At 38.0% G+C, this 16,844-nt stretch overlaps 1 protein-coding gene across 5 annotated transcripts in view; it reads left to right on the top strand.

Moving 5' to 3' along the window:
• The window catches only part of Phf20 (PHD finger protein 20), a 100,903-nt gene that overhangs the window by 28,218 nt on the left and 55,841 nt on the right, over positions 1–16,844 (top strand). For 3 of the 5 annotated variants that reach the window (XM_048811034.1, XM_048811033.1, XM_015481132.2), the window contains exons 2-5: positions 3,234–3,405; positions 5,024–5,108; positions 10,455–10,534; positions 12,370–12,757. In XM_048811034.1, coding sequence (XP_048666991.1) covers positions 3,234–3,405; positions 5,024–5,108; positions 10,455–10,534; positions 12,370–12,757 — 725 coding nt within the window. Of the gene's footprint in view, positions 1–315; positions 398–3,233; positions 3,406–5,023; positions 5,109–10,454; positions 10,535–12,369; positions 12,758–16,844 lie in introns of those variants that run through there. The other 2 variants (XM_048811035.1, XM_048811036.1) reach the window with 2 other exon arrangements.

Raw genomic sequence — 16,844 nt, 5'->3', positions numbered from 1 at the left:
GTAAAACTTTCGGCTTTAAGGATGCAGAGACCCCTTCAGATCTGTGAGTGTGCAGCAGAGTAGGGAGTCTAGGAGTTCACACTTGATTTTATGACTCCTGACTTCCCAGACTTTTAGAAGGCACTGACCAATACAATTCAAAAGAATTTGGAATGTATCCTGAGTTTTCCCACTTTCTATTTTGCCAAGTAAGGGTAATTTAGAGTAAATATTTAATTATATAGTTTGCATAGTTAATACGTGCTCATGGTACAACATTCAAAACAAACAAAAGGATATACATTGAGTAAAATAAGTTTCATACTTCCTCTCCAGTTCCTTAACTATCCAGTTCCTCTCCCAAGAGGCCAACCCGCTTGATCATCCTTCCAGAAATAGCCCACGCAGTTAAACACAGGTATGAATGTATTGGCTCTCTCCCCTCCTCCAAATAAGTGGTAGTGCATTACTGTTTTATATCTCTGCCATCCACTGCCACTTCTTCACTTTTCTTAGGCATATCTTTTAAGATCATGTAAAGCTGCTTCGTTCTTTTTAACAGCTGCATAATATTAGTAAGGGTATTTAAAAATTACCAGTTTTAATTTAAAAGGTATATTTCAACCCCCAAACCTAGAAAGAATGTGAATGCAGTACAAAGAAAGGTTCTGTAAATTAAATAAAATTTAATTCTGTAACAATTAATTCACTGTATTAGTTCAAACACCCTGTCTTTGAAACCTCCTGCTGGTGATATTAAAACATTATATGTTAGGACAGATTGTTATTTTAGAGAGGTCATCAGTCTCTGTAGGCAGAATGAATGAGAGAGCAAGAAGTTTATAATTGATATATTTTGTCCATTTCCCCATTTTACTGAGAGGAATAGATTTAGGAAATCCTGTCTTGTTTCCCACAATTGTACTGCTCAATTCGGGAGATTATACAAACAGTTTTTTGCTGTTAATGCTGTTAAGACAGCTTATATTTATAGCAGCTGTCAGTTGGGTTGGCATAGAAGACTACTCTCAGGACTTTTTATCTCTTTTGTTATTTATTTATTTATTTATACTGGGAATTGGACCCAGGGGTCACATCATCAACCCTTTTTTATATTTTATTTAGAGACAGGGTCTCACTGAGTTGTGTAGGGCCTTGCTAAATTGCTAAGGCTGGCTTTGAACTCATGATCCTCCTGCCTCAGCCTTCCAGGCTGCTAAGATTATAGGCATGCTCCACTGTGCCTGGCTCTGTTAATTTTTTTGAGTAATACAGAATGTGTGTACGGTACCATTATTTGAAAGCATGCAGTGTCATTCCTGTGGGAGGATGCACATGAAATGATAAAGGCCTCAACTTGTTGAGGGTCTGACATTGGAATGGGAAGTTGGAGTCTAAGAACCTTGGAATTGAAAAATTCACAGGACACATGACCTTTGGGAAGAATAGGAAGAGCAGAATTCATCTACTGAACACTTATTGAGTATCAGTGTATGCAAGGTACTGTGATAGGTAAATGCCAAACAAACTGCCTTAGAGGACACGAGTGGGAAGTTTGAAGAGGACACAATATATAGATACTATTCATTTAAGTAGCACCTACTTATTATGACAGTAGTATTCTAGGTGCTGGATATAGGAGAAGGAGGGAAATGTGCAAATCCAAGTTGTAGGGAGAAAATGTTGGTAGACCCTAAAATTTCTTACTCCAAAATAATAATTTGATCAATATAAGTCTATTTAAGAGAGCTGCTTCTTATATTTTTATTTTTTGTTTGTTTATTTTTTGGAGTGGGGATTGAACCCAGAGGCACTTTATCATTGAACCACATCCCCAGTTCTTTTTATTCTTTACTTTTTAAATATACATATATTTTAAGTTGTTTATGGACCTTTATTTTATTTATTTGTATGTGGTGCTGAGAATGGAACCCAGTGCCTCACACATGCTAGGCAAGCGCTCTTCCATTGAGCTACAGCCCCAGCCCATCTTTTTATTTTTTATTTTGAAATAGGCTGTCACTAAGTTGCTTAGGTTCTCTCTAAGTTGCTGATGCCGTCCTCAAATTTGCGATCCTCCTGCCTTGGCCTCCTTAGCCACTGGGATTATAGATGTGTGCCACCAACCCCAACTTTTATTTATTTTTTACTAAAAAAATTTTTTAGTAGATAGAATGATAACTTTATTTTATTTATTTTTATGTGGTGCTGAGGATTGAACTCAGTGCCTCACACAAGCAGTATCAACTGGGAGCTTGTCAGAGCTCTTGAACACTTTTCTTTTTTTTATGATGTTGGCAACTGAACCCAGGGCCTCATGTATGCTAGGCAAATGCTTGGCCATGAAGCTATGTGCCCAATCCTTGTCAAAGCTCTTAAACCCTAATTTGGCCTACTGAATCAGAACTTGCATTTAAACAATATCCCCTGATGGTTTATATATACTTGCAAGTTTGAGAGGCCTTGCACCGTATACTTGGTCTGGCCACTAACGCATGGGTCATAGAGACCTTGGTTGCTAAATGTAAATTATACGGGAGTCTGGAAAATGACATTGTTTGTTTCCCAACTCTCAGTCCAGAAGGATGGGTAGAGTTTGAAAGAGCCCATGGAAGGCTGGGGGTTTAGCTCAGCGGTAGAGTGCTTGCCTAGCATGTGCATGGTCTTGGGTTCAATCCCCAGCACTGCAGAAAAAGAAGAGCTCATCTGTTGAACTGACCACTCTTTTCTACAAGTAACCACTGTTATTAGTTTCTTGTGTATATATTTATCTTCTTTTAAAAACAGCTTACCATATAGTGTTCTGATTCTTGATTCACATTGTAGGAGAGCTTTCTACTTTTACATCGATTACAGAATGCTTACAGTTGAGAATATCAGATAGAGTCTAGGTTGCATGATTAATCTAATATATTGGCACACATTAAATATAATCCAGTTGTTAAATATTTGCTTCCTGCTGCCTGTGTGCTCAGCCCTTATGTTTATGTTGTCTCTTTCAACTGGTAACCCACTTTACATGGGAGAACTTAGATTCTGAAAGGTTAGTTTAATAGTTCATAAACTATGTAATATCTAGGTTGCAATTTGAACTAGAATGTTACCTCCATAGTTTATTTGACCCAATTACACAGAATCTCTAAATGGTAGGCCTTTAATACTTTGGTAACATTCTGTGGGAAGAGGTTTGGAAGGGTAACATTTTGGATATTTTCAGTGGATATTAAAGGAATTTTAATTCTTTTCTGACTCAGGTATCCAGCTCATATAGAAGACATTGACTACGAAGAAGGAAAAGTACTCATTCATTTCAAGCGTTGGAACCATCGTTATGATGAGTGGTTCTGCTGGGACAGTCCTTATTTACGCCCTTTAGAGAAAATACAGCTGAGGAAAGAGGGTTTACATGAAGAGGATGGATCTTCTGTGAGTAATAAATTTGGCAAGTTCTGTAATGAGTGAGATCAGCCATTGGGTAGTTTGTGTTCCAGTCTTTGGTGTTCAGTGTGAAAGTCAATAGCAGCTGGGAACCAGTCCTTATTTTGGCCTATAGTTGTATCCCTGAGATTTCTCTGGTGCCTTGGGCTCTTGAAGTATTTCATTCTTCATCTATTTGATGTGATTGACCTGACAGCTTATAAACTAACTAGGCTGAGCTGCATTGATGATGAACAGGACCTTCTTTCTTTCTTTTTTTTTTTTTTTTCGGTACTGGGAATTGAACCCAGGGGCACTTTACCACTGAGCTACATCCCTACTATTTAGTTTTTATTTTGAGATAGGGTCTCACTAAGTTGCTTAGGGCCTTGCTAATTTATTGAGGCTGGTCTTGAATTTATGATCATCCTGCCTCAGTCTCCAGAGTTACTGGGATTACTGGCATGCTGGGATTATTGGTGGAATTCCCAAGTTACTGAGATGCTCAGCATCTCGATTTCTTTTTTATATCAGTTTTTTCCTAGCCTGTAGAACAATGCCTGGCATGTAATAGGTTTTTAGTAAATATTTGTTAAATAAATGAATGAATGATTGAATTCTAGATCCTCTGTATCTAGACATCTAGATTATTTATTAAGCTTATCTGCTGCCTGATAATTTATAAAAGTATCATTCTGCATGTGGATTCCATTCTATTTTCATACACAAGGTCTTTTATGGAGTCCTTGAGGAACCCAGAATTGGTTAGACTGCATTCTTGTTTTCTAAATTTTATCACTACACCTGGAGCTTCTATTGATTTCAAAATGACTTACCCAGATTGTGGTGTAGCTTGGTGATAGAGGGCTTGCCTAACATGTATAAGGCCCTGGGTTTACTCTCCAGCTACACACACACACACACACACACACACACACTAAATAAAATGATGTATGAAGTATTAGTTTTAAGTTTTTAAAATGGGCATTGAGACTTCTGTAGTAGTTCTGCTGATTTTAGATCTGACTCTGCCTGGATTCTGTTTTCCAGTTTTTATCCTCACTAGGGAACTTGAACTCTGGCTGGCCTTTTTTGTTTTTTCCTTCCAATATTCTATTTGATTGTTCAGTATTCATTTTACAGAATTTATCAATGCAAATCATGTGCTGGGAAAATATAAAATATTAAAGGTGAATGGTTGTCTCCCTTGGCAAAAGATCTTATAGAAGTGTGGGTGGCATTAAATAGTGTGATTGCTGCTTCCTTGAAGATGAAGTAGCTTCATTTCTCCCAGCTCTAAATTGGGTGTGTTCCCTGGTGGTCCTGGGTTCTTAAACTTGCTTTCATTGTGTATCATGGATATGAGGGGATTATCATCCTCAAAGCTGTGATGTGCTTACCCAGATTTCCCTGGCTTGGGGAGATCTGGTGTCCCAGTCCTCTTGTTTTGATTCCCTATGCTGAACAGCAGAATCATCTTCCTCTTACCCAATATTCCATCCCCACTTCTCACTCTCTTGTCAAACCCAGCTTCTTTTATATTTGGTACAACGTGTGTCCTGTGGAATGCAGTTGGTAACAGGGTTTTTTTTTGTTATTTTGTGTTTGTTTTTGTTTTGTTTTTTAGGAATTTCAAATAAACGAGCAGGTCCTTGCTTGCTGGTCTGATTGTCGTTTTTACCCGGCCAGAGTCACTGCTGTTAACAAGGATGGTAAGGCATTTGAGTTGTAGTTATTTTTACTTATGATTTAGGGGATGTTTATAACATGAGAGTTTGGTAGTGGATTATCAGTATTTATTACTTATGAATCCCCTTTCTCCAAGTTAATCAGTATTTCAGGAGTTAGGAAAAGGTTACAAATGGAAAGAAAGCTGGGTAAAAAGTTGGTTTTGACTCTTTTCCTAAATTTCAGTTTTTGTTTTCTAAAGCAGTCATAGTTCATCTGTCATTGTGCTGGGAAGAGTATGGGTTCTTACTGTCTAGGACTTCCAAATATAATTTTCAGTAAGCTTCTGTTGTTCCTTGTACTTTGTGGAAACAAAGTCACAGAGTAAAGACATTGAGATGCAGGGTTACAGAGCACTGAGTTGGGTTGCCTTTGCCAGAGTTTGGAACTGTGAGGAGACAGGACAGGGAACTAGGCACAGAGTTTCTTTTTTGCTAGTGTAAGGGTAGGGGAAGGGTCACATATGGTCAGGATTCTGGAACAAACTCTGGATCCAAGTGATTACCTTTTTTTTTTTCTTTTTTTAAAGCATATTCTACAGGATGTTTGTGATATGGCTTGTTCTCTGAAGTGAATGTTTAGAACAGTTAGGCTTTGTGGTGCTACTGTTTGAGGTGACTATGAAGCCAGATTGCAGAGTTGAGTGTGTAACTCAGTGATAGAGTGTTTGCCTAGCATGTGCAAGGCCCTGAGTTTCATCCCTAGGAATGAAGGGGAAAAAAACAAACCCACTTGATTTCCCCCGCCCCTTCCCACTCAGTGAAGTTATTCAAGTGTTTGTTCAGTACTCTGCTAAGAGTTTGGCTTTAAGCTGACCAAGTTTTGTCTGAGAATAGTTGAAATAATAGACTCCAAGCAAGGTTGTATCTTTTGAGTTAACTAAGCAGTTGCTGGTCTTCCAGTTTGTGGCAGATTAGTCCTTTTGGATAGCACCTTGTGTCCTTAAATTACTTTTATAAGCTGTTTTCTTAGTAAAATTCCTGTTATTATTTTTCATTTGTATCACATTAACCCCAAAAGCCTTATTTTGGGGGAAGCTTACTTATTATTAAACTGCTTCAAATCATTTTAACAACAGACATGCTTGTGTGTGAAGAAGGAAAAAAAAAGATATACATGTCTTTTAAGATTCTTGTATTTAAGTTAGCCTTTTCTTCTCACTGACTTTTGAAGTCACGTGATATGAAATGCATGTGTTCTGTATGCACGTAAATGTATTACTGAAAGTCGATGGGCTGATGTGTGCCGATCAAGTCATGTTCTTCTTCAAATTATGTATCCATTGGAGGTGTGCTTTTTGGGGAGAATGGCTGTTCTTTAGCTTAGATAAAGTTCTGGTGAGATAAGTAACTCCTTAGATAAAGGGGGTAGCAGATAGTGAGGAACATTTCTTTTTTGTTCTAGTGATATCCTAGAGTCCCATGGGGAACAGAAATTGGGCCAGTGGGTTTGGATGAGGGAATAGCAACGGAGGGGCAAGCTGACAAAGAGGGTTTTAGGAGCCCTGGCAGCTCTTTTTTAGAGAAGTGGAGGGAATATTAGTGGAGGCAGTGAAGGCTTAGGGACCTACAGTTTTTCATCTAGTATCTGCAAAGCCCAGAACTTGACATCATGGACTTGGGGGAAGAGGGGGAACCTGGTTCCAGTCAGAATGAGGTCAGTGCTGAGATGAGCTACCAAGAGTAGGCAGGGCAGGAGCAGGATGGTGCAGCACATCATAAGAGGGGGAGGTGGGCTTCTATATACAGGGTTTCATGAGTAGGATGGGTCTGAAATTTTTTGGAAGAACTATTTAAGAACTAAAAGTTGTTGACCACATTATTGGTGATAGTTAATTAGGTGTTTTCAATAATTTTTTTAAATTGGGGCAACCAGAGCATTGCAAATTTTTAAAAAAGAAAAATGTCTTTTCAGTTGTGTTTTTTCCATGAGTTAATATTATAGGTTATGGTTGTTTCTTTAAAATGGTCTTTTTGTCCAGTGAGTTTGGTCCAGTGAATTTTAGTTAATTGATGCACATGAAGAATGAGTAGAAACTTTTGCCAAAACCTCCTTTCCTGAAGTTTTTAGGTCTGAAGTTCTATATTGTGCTGCCTGCCTTATTTGTTCTTGAGACTAATTGGATGAGGGAGTAGAGGACACAGAGTGGGAAAATCCTGAACCTGGGAACTTAGTGGGACAGGCTGGTGGTGCTATTGCCACAGTGGGGTGAAGGAAAGCTGGCCTTTGTGGGAGCTCAGATCTGTACCTGGTTTGGAGGTCAAGAAAGGACCCCCCCCCACCCCACCCCCAGTGCTGAGGATGGAACCAAGGGCCTAGCACATGCTAAGCAAACAATTTCAACTATGCCCCGGCCCAAGACAATGATTCTGACATACTGTCTTGGGGTTAGAGTTTATCCCTGGGAGCTGGCAGGCAGTTCTGTTTCATCTTGGTTCATTCTAATTCTTTTTTTTTTTTTAGAGAGAAAGAGAGAGAGAGAGAATTTTTTTTTTTTTAATATCTATTTTTTAATTCTCGGCGGACACAACATCTTTGTTTGTATGTGGTGCTGAGGATCGAACCCGGGCCGCACGCATGCCAGGCGAGCGCACTACCGCTTGAGCCACATCCCCAGCCCCTGGCTGATTTTTTTCAGATTTTACTAGAACTGGATTCTTAAAACTCCCCCATCCTTCTCCCTCCCACTTCATTTCTAGACTGTGCGGAGCAACATTACACTTGAATGAGCAGGGTCTGTTGAGAATTCTGAAGTATCACTGTTACTCTTGCTTGCCAGTACACTCACAGTATAGACAGTTTTTGGAAAGAGAGGAACCTAGACCTCTGTTGTAGGGACTCATAAATCATTATTGAGCTGCCTTATGTAGAGAATTGTTTATGTTTACATTCTTAGTCTTCCTGGATCATGTTCTGCCGTCTCATTGCTGATGTTTTTACTCCACCAAGCCTATTTGTGTATCCTGATATCTTTGCTAGTCAGTTTCTTTCTGATTGGTGATATATTGGTAAATAATCACCTTTATGTTGTAATGCCCAGGAGTAAAGGTCAGTAGGTGATTATTAATTGCCTATGGCAGTGCTTCTCTGAGTTTGGTGTGTATCAGAATCACCTGGAGGACTTGTTAAAAAAAAACAGTTCTATGCCCCACTCCCAGAGTTTTTGATTCAGTATAGCTGAAGTGGGGCTGGTAAGTACTTGTCAGTACTCCTGACTAGTTCCCGGGAGTACTGATGCTGCTGGTCACACTCTGAGCACTGGTCTGCTGTGACCCAGGCACTGTATGAGGAAGAAACTGATGCAAGACATCGTCTCTGTCTTGAAGAACCTTCCTTCAAGTTAAGATATGTATGTATATGAAGGTAAACCTAAATGTGGAGTTCTGCAGGCCAGGTGCCAAATGAATCTGAGGAGTTCGGAGCAGACTGAATTTGCTAGTAGTATAGAGGCCAGGAAGCTTTCACAGATCTGTTGTGGTCATTTGAGCTGACCACGTAAGGATCAATAAGTGGCACCTTCTAGGCAGGAAAATATTTTGATAAAGATGTGGAGATGGGAATGTTAAAGGCACTTTTAGTGGATAGCAAGTCACTTTGAGTTGGTGGGTATTTGATGCTAGTAAAGACAAATAGTCTTGAAAAACGGGCTCAGACTGTGTTGGACTTTGAATACTAGGGTTGGCTAGCTATTGACAAGCTTTGTTTAGGACAGAAGGAAATTTGATGTGGGGAGGGAATGCACTAATGAGGTAAAAGCTGGGCATGGTGGCAAGCACCTGTAGTCCTAGCTACTCAGAAGCCTGAGGGAGACAGATCCTTTGGCCCTAGGAGTTTAGGAGCCAGCTTGGGCAACATAGCAGACCTTGTCTTTAAAAAAAGAATAAAGAAAAAGAACAACGTAACCAGGAGATCTTAAATTCCTTATTGCATTCTTCTGTTCCCACTTGTCAGGGATTTTTATTAGGTGGAAAATCAGTCCTGAAAATTGAACTATGTTTACTAATGGTAAACCATTACATAATTACCAGTTGTTAACTGGTAATCTTGAGAAGATTGACTGTGACTTTTTTTTTTTTTTTTTTAATCTCTGCGAGTTTGGGGGAAAGGAATACAGAATTAGTTCTGCTTCTAAGATGCAAAGTTTTGAAAGCTTTGGTTTGTGTGCAACTAATGAGAACTGTTGTAGTTGAATTTTTATTTGTGAAGATATGAATATTTGGGGGGGATGGGGATGTAGTCTAGTGGTAGAATTTGGGCTTAGCATGTGCAAGGCCATAGGTTTGATCCCTAGCACCCTCCCCCCACCGCCAAAAAAAAAAGAAAAGTGGTGGTGGGGGGAGTGATCCTTAACAATCTCTTCTAATGGAAATAAAATAAAACTGATAGTAGAGCAGGTAGCATTTAGTGTTTTGGCTAAGTCTCTTTTCAAATACCATAATAGGAAGTTAATTCATATGGATTTTAAGATTAATTTAATCACAGAAAACATACTTTTAGCATAATTTTTGAAGTTTATTTCTTGGGGGTGTAGCTCAGTGGTAGAGTGAGTGTGTGTTTAGCGTGGAGGAGGCCCTAGATTTGATCCTCAGTATCAAAAAACAAAACCAAAAAGATATTACTGCCCCCAAGCCCAGAAAATAAATATTAAATTACAAAAATTAATAATTCACCAAGGAAAAAATAAGTCTGCATTTTCCTCACATTCTTAATTGTTTTATTTTATTTTATTTTTTTTTTAAAGAGAGAGTGAGAGAGTGAGAGAGTGAGCGAGTGAAAGAGAGAGAGAGAATTTTTCAACGTTTATTTTTCAGTTCTCGGCGGACACAACATCTTTGTTGGTATGTGGTGCTGAGGATCGAACCCAGGCCACACGCATGCCAGGCGAGCGCGCTACCGCCTGAGCCACATCCCCAGCCCCTTAATTGTTTTACTTTTTTTGTTTTTGGCCTAAATTCAGTGCAGACTATTTTTATTTTAATGAAGCATTATGAAAATTAGATTTTTTTTGATAGATTTTGAGTTTAATAGATAAAAATCAAACTGTAATCTTGACTAAGAAATGAAGATAAGCATGCTATAATCTTGTAACATAAATAGGATAAAATCTTTTTTTTTTTTTTTTTGGTGGTGCTGGGGAGCAAACTCAGGGCCTCATTCATGCTAAGCAAGTGCTCTACCACTGTGCTACATCCTTAGCCTTGAATGTGATTCTTAAAAAAGTTTTTAAACTCACCTAAATGTATTATGTGGTTGAAGCTCTCTTGTGTTTATGCTCTGAAAAATTGCTGCTTCCATGAAACAAGTTAAAATAATATCTTCTTGAATTTTAGGTACTTACACTGTGAAATTTTATGATGGAGTAGTTCAGACTGTCAAACATATTCATGTCAAAGCTTTTTCCAAAGATCAGGTGAGAAATGTGGTTTCGTGCTTTGTGTTATGAAAATAATGCTAACTTTGTACTTTTGTTTCTTAAATAAAGACATTACATTTGTTTATGATGGCAAGTCTTTATTTCCTCCACCTGACACAGTTTCACCGGAAAGTAATACATGAGTTTTCAGACGTTGTAAATATTGTCTATCTTTGCTATTTCTTTTTCAAATTGTCTTTTTCAGATTGTCTTTTTCAAAAATGCTGAATATTTGGACACTACTAACTGATATCTGTTTTCCTCATCTTTTCTCAAAAGTGTCTGATTACTCATCTTTTTTCTTCTTCCTTGCCCTTCTCCCATGGTTGTTACCCATCACAGGGAACCTGTCATAACACTAGAGCAGACCTGGAACATGTTTTCCCCTGTTCTACCTTTGTCCTTTACCATGACTTAGGACCATGACTTGGGTGGTTTACACACTTACCCTTTGCTGTGGATTTAGCACTCACTTGTGCTCGATATGTCTGATTCAGGAATTTAGTGTTCTGGTGTCCCATGCACTTTGTACGTACTTGGCTTGAGCATGGGGTATGAGTTTTGATATTGGAAATATGGTCTAAACAGATAGGAGCCTGTAGATTGTGTTGCCTACTTTAATCATGATTTTTTTTTCCCTGTTAATTTCTGTCATCTTGATTTAAAAAAAAAAAAATATATATATATATATATATATATATATAAAAAATAATGAAGTTGGACCCAATACCTTTATTTTATTTATTTTTATTTTTGAGTGATCTCTGGGATCGAACCCAGTGCCTCACACATGCTAGGCAAGCGCTCTACCACTGAGCCACAACTTGGGCCCCATCTTAATATTTTAATGAAAAGGTGAGAGGAAAGTAGAGATCAAATTTTGGATATTAGTGTTTTAAAAAATTCTGTTACTGGTTTAGCTGTTAAGACAGCTAAAGGAAATTAGTAAAAGATTTTATTACTGAGACATTATAATTGGCTACTCACCTTTCAATGATTGTTGATGGGATAGTATTTGGTGATTTTTTTTTTTTAACCCCCGTCCTGTCTTCCTGTGATGAGCAAATGTTTTGACTTATCACAGATTTTAACAAATTCTTCTATACATCCACTGAAGAATGAGACATGATATCTTTAAAGGTATCCTCAAAAATGTTTTTACCTTCTGGGTTTCCTTTTAAAAAAATTGACAAAACTTTGGTCCTAATGATACTTTCTCTTCCATTATTTTTCCTTCAGGCATTTAAAGAACTACTAAAATTTAAAGTACTCTAAAATGTTATTTTGGCCTTAAATTTGGCATTTGTGTTAAGTTTGTGGAATGAGTATATTTGAATATAGATAAAAATAACTGAATTATGAGCTTGTCCAGAATTGGCAGATTATATTCAGAACCTCCCAATTACCAGTTTGTGTTTTTCTCTACACTAAAATGGGGCATTAGCATATGCTAGCAAACTGAGGTAGGCCTCTGAGAAGTCCTGAGTCTGTAGAATCAGGCTGAGGACAAGCAGGTCAGAGCCTGAAAGCATTTTTTAGAACACCTCTGTCAGAAAAATTGTTTCCAGAAAAGATCCTGGGTAGTTGTCTGTCCTTTTATCCATTCTCTAGTGACCTCATCATCATTCTTTGTCTCAGAAGAATTGAACTCGGTATTTGTTTTTTTTTAGTATGGGTCCTCAAACTTCGGGGTATATTTTCAGTGGTGTTTTGCATTATGTGACATGGCAAATGTCCTCTTTTAGTTTCTCCATAAATTTGCAAACAGCCTCCTAATTTTTGATTTGCAAGTAATCACAAAGTGTGTTTCATCGCTATTTTGCTCATTTTAGAATATTGTGGGTAATGCTAGGCCTAAAGAAACAGATCACAAAAGTCTTTCATCATCTTCCGATAAACGAGAGAAATTTAAAGAGCAGAGAAAAGCCACAGTCAATGTGAAGAAAGACAAAGAGGACAAAGCCTTAAAATCGGAAAAGCGACCCAAACTGCCCGACAAAGAAGGAAAGTTAATCTGTGCTGAAAAAGGGAAGGTGTTGGAGAAAAGCCTTCCCAAGAACGAGAAGGAAGATAAGGAGAACATTTCAGAGAATGACAGAGAGTACTCTGCAGACACTCAAGTGGATAAAAAACCTGAAAACGACATTGTGAAGAGTCCACAGGAGAACTTGAGGGAGCCAAAAAGAAAACGAGGCAGACCCCCTTCCATAGCTCCTACTGGTGAGTTTTCCAAGTGGGCTCTGCAGTGGGTGATGCCAGAATGTTCTTCTGTGGCCTTTTGCAGGTCTTTCTACCTTCTGCACTTCAGTTCTTCGTATTTGTGACTGACTTTGGCTGTGATTGAGAGCAGGTTGTACCAGGGACCTGGCTCTAAGTGAGGCATGTTCGGGAGTGTGGGCAGGACCAGCTTTGGGTTGGTAGACTCTCCTCAGAGTCTTCAGCTTACATAACAAAGCCCAATGAGCCAAGACCTTTTGCTTGTCTATTCAGATGATCTCAATTGAAAGAAGCCTGATAAAACCTGGCATTAGGAAATATGGTTTTAATGAGACAGATAAGAAAGAGGAAAAGAGGAGGAGGAAAATGGGGTAGGCAGGGGCTGCGAGTGTAGCTCAGTGATACAGCATGACCTAAGTATACATAAGACCCTGATTTCAATTCCCAGAACCAAAAAAAAAAAAAAAAAAGGAAAAAGTGGGCCAGAAGGATGCTGGAGCTAGGGAGGCATAGGTGCATTATGAAATTGATCTCTCTAGAGAGTGATTATTGATAGAAAATTTTCATAAGTCTAAATAAAAAGCTAAGGCTGAGTGTATGTAGCTCAGTTGTTTTTTGGGGGGATTGGCTAACTTCATTTAGCATTATCTTCTCTAATGCCATCCATTTACCTGCAAATGTCATGATTCTATTATTGCTGAGTAAAATTCCATTGTGTATATATGCCACATTTATATAGAGTGCTTACGTAGCATGTGAGAGGTCCTGGATTCAATCCCCAGCACTGCAAAATAATAAACAAATAAACAGTAAAATAAAAAGTTGAGATGGTTAATTGATAAAAGAGGACATAGATTTGTCAAAGAGGACATAGATTTAGAGGAAGATATAGTTATTTTAAAAAGAAGTATAAGCTTGGAACTCCTAGAAAACCAAGGATGAAACAAATCTTGATTTCTTCCTAAGCCAAATATTCATTTTCCAGATTGATTGTATAAATGAAGAATCTCCTAGGGTTCTAGACCAAACCTGTTCATGATTAAATATGTGGCGTTGGTCTTTAGACATTCTTCCTTGCATATTCCCTATACAAATATTGAAAAACTGTGAATCTCTTAGCACATTTTTAAGTAATATCTAGTTTTTTAAAATAACTTTAAAATATAAAGTTTGACATAAAATATATTTTCATCAAAACAGTGAAACTACAGTGTTAGTTCATTCATTATTCCCTAATATAGTAGCTTTTATTCCCTAATATAGTACCATGCAAAGCCAATCCTCCTTATCAAACCAAAATGCCCCATCAGATCCAATTTTTGTGGGAAAAAGTCTACCTTAATTTACATCAAATAAATGTATTTTGTACTTACTCCCAATAGACTAGCTTCTCATATCTAAATTCTAATTTTATAGGAAATTAGATAATAGACTGATTTGTCCTCAGATGAAATAAGGGACTTCCCTTATTTCAGTAACTATAGTTGGATTTTATTCTCGAGAGCTGAGCATGCTGCTGGGCATGGTATTGCATGCTTGTAATCTCAGTGGCTCAGGAGACTGAAGCAGGTGGATTGCAAGTTCAAAGCCAGTCTCAACAACTTAACAAGACCCTGTTTCAAAATAAAAAATAAAAAGGGCTGGTGGTGTAGCTCAGTGGTCATGTGCCCTTGGGTTCAGTCCCTGGTAATGGGAGTGGGGGGGTGGGGATGAGTATGTGGAGGTGGGGGCTGAGCATGCTGGATTTGTCCCTATCCCTGAATAGGGGCTAGATCTGTGTATAAGGTAGCCACAAGCCACATGTGACTGTTGAGCACTTGGAATTGAGATGTGTTGTATAAAATGAACACTTGGATTTCAAATACTCAGTACAAAAAAAGAGCACAAACTCTTTTTTTTTCTTTTGTGATGATGGGGCTCAAATTCAGGGTCTTGTGCATACTAGGCAAGTACTCTATCACTAAGCTACATCCCAATCCCAGTAATTTTTTTTATATTGATTACATGTTGAAATATTGGTTTAAAAAAAATTTTTTTTATAGTTGTAGATGGACAGAATGCCTTTATTTTATTTGTTTATTTTTTTGTGGTTCTGGGGATAAAACCCAGTGCCTTACACGGGCTAGACAAGTACTCTACCACTGAGCTACAGCCCCAGCCCACATGTTGAAATGTTTTTAAATGTATTAATGTATTAATATGTTTAAATAAAATAAATTATTTAATTTGATTTTTTAAAACTTGTTACTATGACTACTAAAATTTTAAAAATTATGTGTGGCTTCTATTTCTGGCTCTCATTGTACTTCTATAGGTCAGTACTGTCCTTAAATTTAGTTGCTTTCTAGACAGCCTTCTGGGAGATTTTCATAAGAAATACCCCCCCCCCCCCCAAATACACACATACCTTTCTTTTCCTTTTTCCTCTTTAGCCTCCACATATGAGAGAAAACATATGATCTTTGGCTTTCTGAGTTTGGTTTATTTCATTTAACATAATGTTGTCAAGTTCCATCCATTTTCCTGCAAGTGTCATAGTTTTATTATGGCTCAGTAAAATCCATTGTGTATATACCACATTTTCTTTATCCATCCATCCATTGACAGACAACTAGGCTGGTTCCATAGTTTGGCTATTGTGAATCGTGTTGCTGTAAACATTTGTATATATATATCACTATAGTATGATGACTTTTAATTCTTTAGGATAAATACTGAGGAGTAGTATACCTGGGTCATATGGTGGTGGTTCCATTACTAGTCTTTTGAGGAACTTCGACACTGATTTCCATAGTGATTATGCTAATTCACAACCCTACCAACATTGTAAAAATGTTTTTCTCCACATCTTCTTGGCAATGTGAATTGTTAACAATACTCAAGTTTTGTATGGTCAGTTCTCATTTCTGTAAAGTATCAAAAGGAAAAAGGCTTGCTGGGCGTGGTAGAACACATCTGTAATCCTAGCTACTCAGGAGGCTGAGGCAGAAAGAAGAGAAGGATCAAAAGTTTGAGACCAGCCTCAGCAACTTAATGAAACCTTATCAAGGTCAGCCTCAGTAACTTAGTGAGATCCTGTCTCAAAATAAAAATAAAAAGGACTGTGAATGTAACTCAGTGATAAAGAGCCCATTCAGTCCCTAGCACCAAAAAAAAAAAAAAAAGACTCAGTGGTAAAAAGTATCCCTCGGTTCAATCCCCAGTACAAAAAGAAGGCGACTTGCCAAATATCTCATACATAGTTCAAATCCCCTTAACGAAATTGCTTGGAATAAGTTTTCATTGATTTGGTAGAGCCTTGGGTTCCCTAGCTTGTATAGAATTGATTGGGAATAGATTCTGAGCTATTTTGAGAGGGTTGCTTGTATTTGTGTTTAACTTGGAATGTGTGTGATCCAAGTTCTTACCACTTGGAACAGAAGAATGTTGGCATGTTGGGAAGTCTGAACACAGGAAGAGCCAAGAATGAGGGTGGCCTCGGAGCTCAGCCCTGTTTGTGTTCAGCCATTTGACATGGCAGATGTGCAGATATTGGACTTAGATGAGTTTTTTCTCTCTCCATTTCTTCTTCTCTTCATTCCTTTTCCTTCTCCTACCATTTACTTGCCTTCCTATCTCTTCCCCTTTCTCTCTCACTCTTCCTTACCCACTTTAGCTCTGCCTTCCTGTCAAAAGCTCCCCAGTTTCTTTTTCCTTTTTTTTTTTTTCTTCTTCTGTCTGCCTTTTAGATTCTCTCTCTGTCTCTCTTTTTTTTTTTCAGATTTGGGGAGAGCTTCATAAATTTTAGGCTTAAAAATAGCGAGCAGTCTTTGAGGGCTTTGTGTCTGCACTACTGAATTCTGTGAGAGCTTCCTGCAAGATTGACTGTCAAAAGCATGCTCTTCTGAGATTTGCCTGGGACTTTTTTTTTTTTTTTAAAGAATATAAATGTTGGCATTCTTTTTAACCTTCAAAACTAAAACTAATGATAACAAATTCAGCAAGAAGAAATTAAAAGCAGTAATTAAACTCTAGATATACATTTTAGGAATTAGCATGCATGATGGATTTCAGGAGAATATTGGATAAGTCAGATCCCCCCCCCCCCCTT

This window comes from Marmota marmota, unplaced genomic scaffold (assembly GCF_001458135.2).
Source record: "Marmota marmota marmota unplaced genomic scaffold, marMar, whole genome shotgun sequence".
Lineage (NCBI taxonomy): Eukaryota > Metazoa > Chordata > Mammalia > Rodentia > Sciuridae > Marmota > Marmota marmota.
This window is presented reverse-complemented; position numbering and strand designations above follow the sequence as displayed.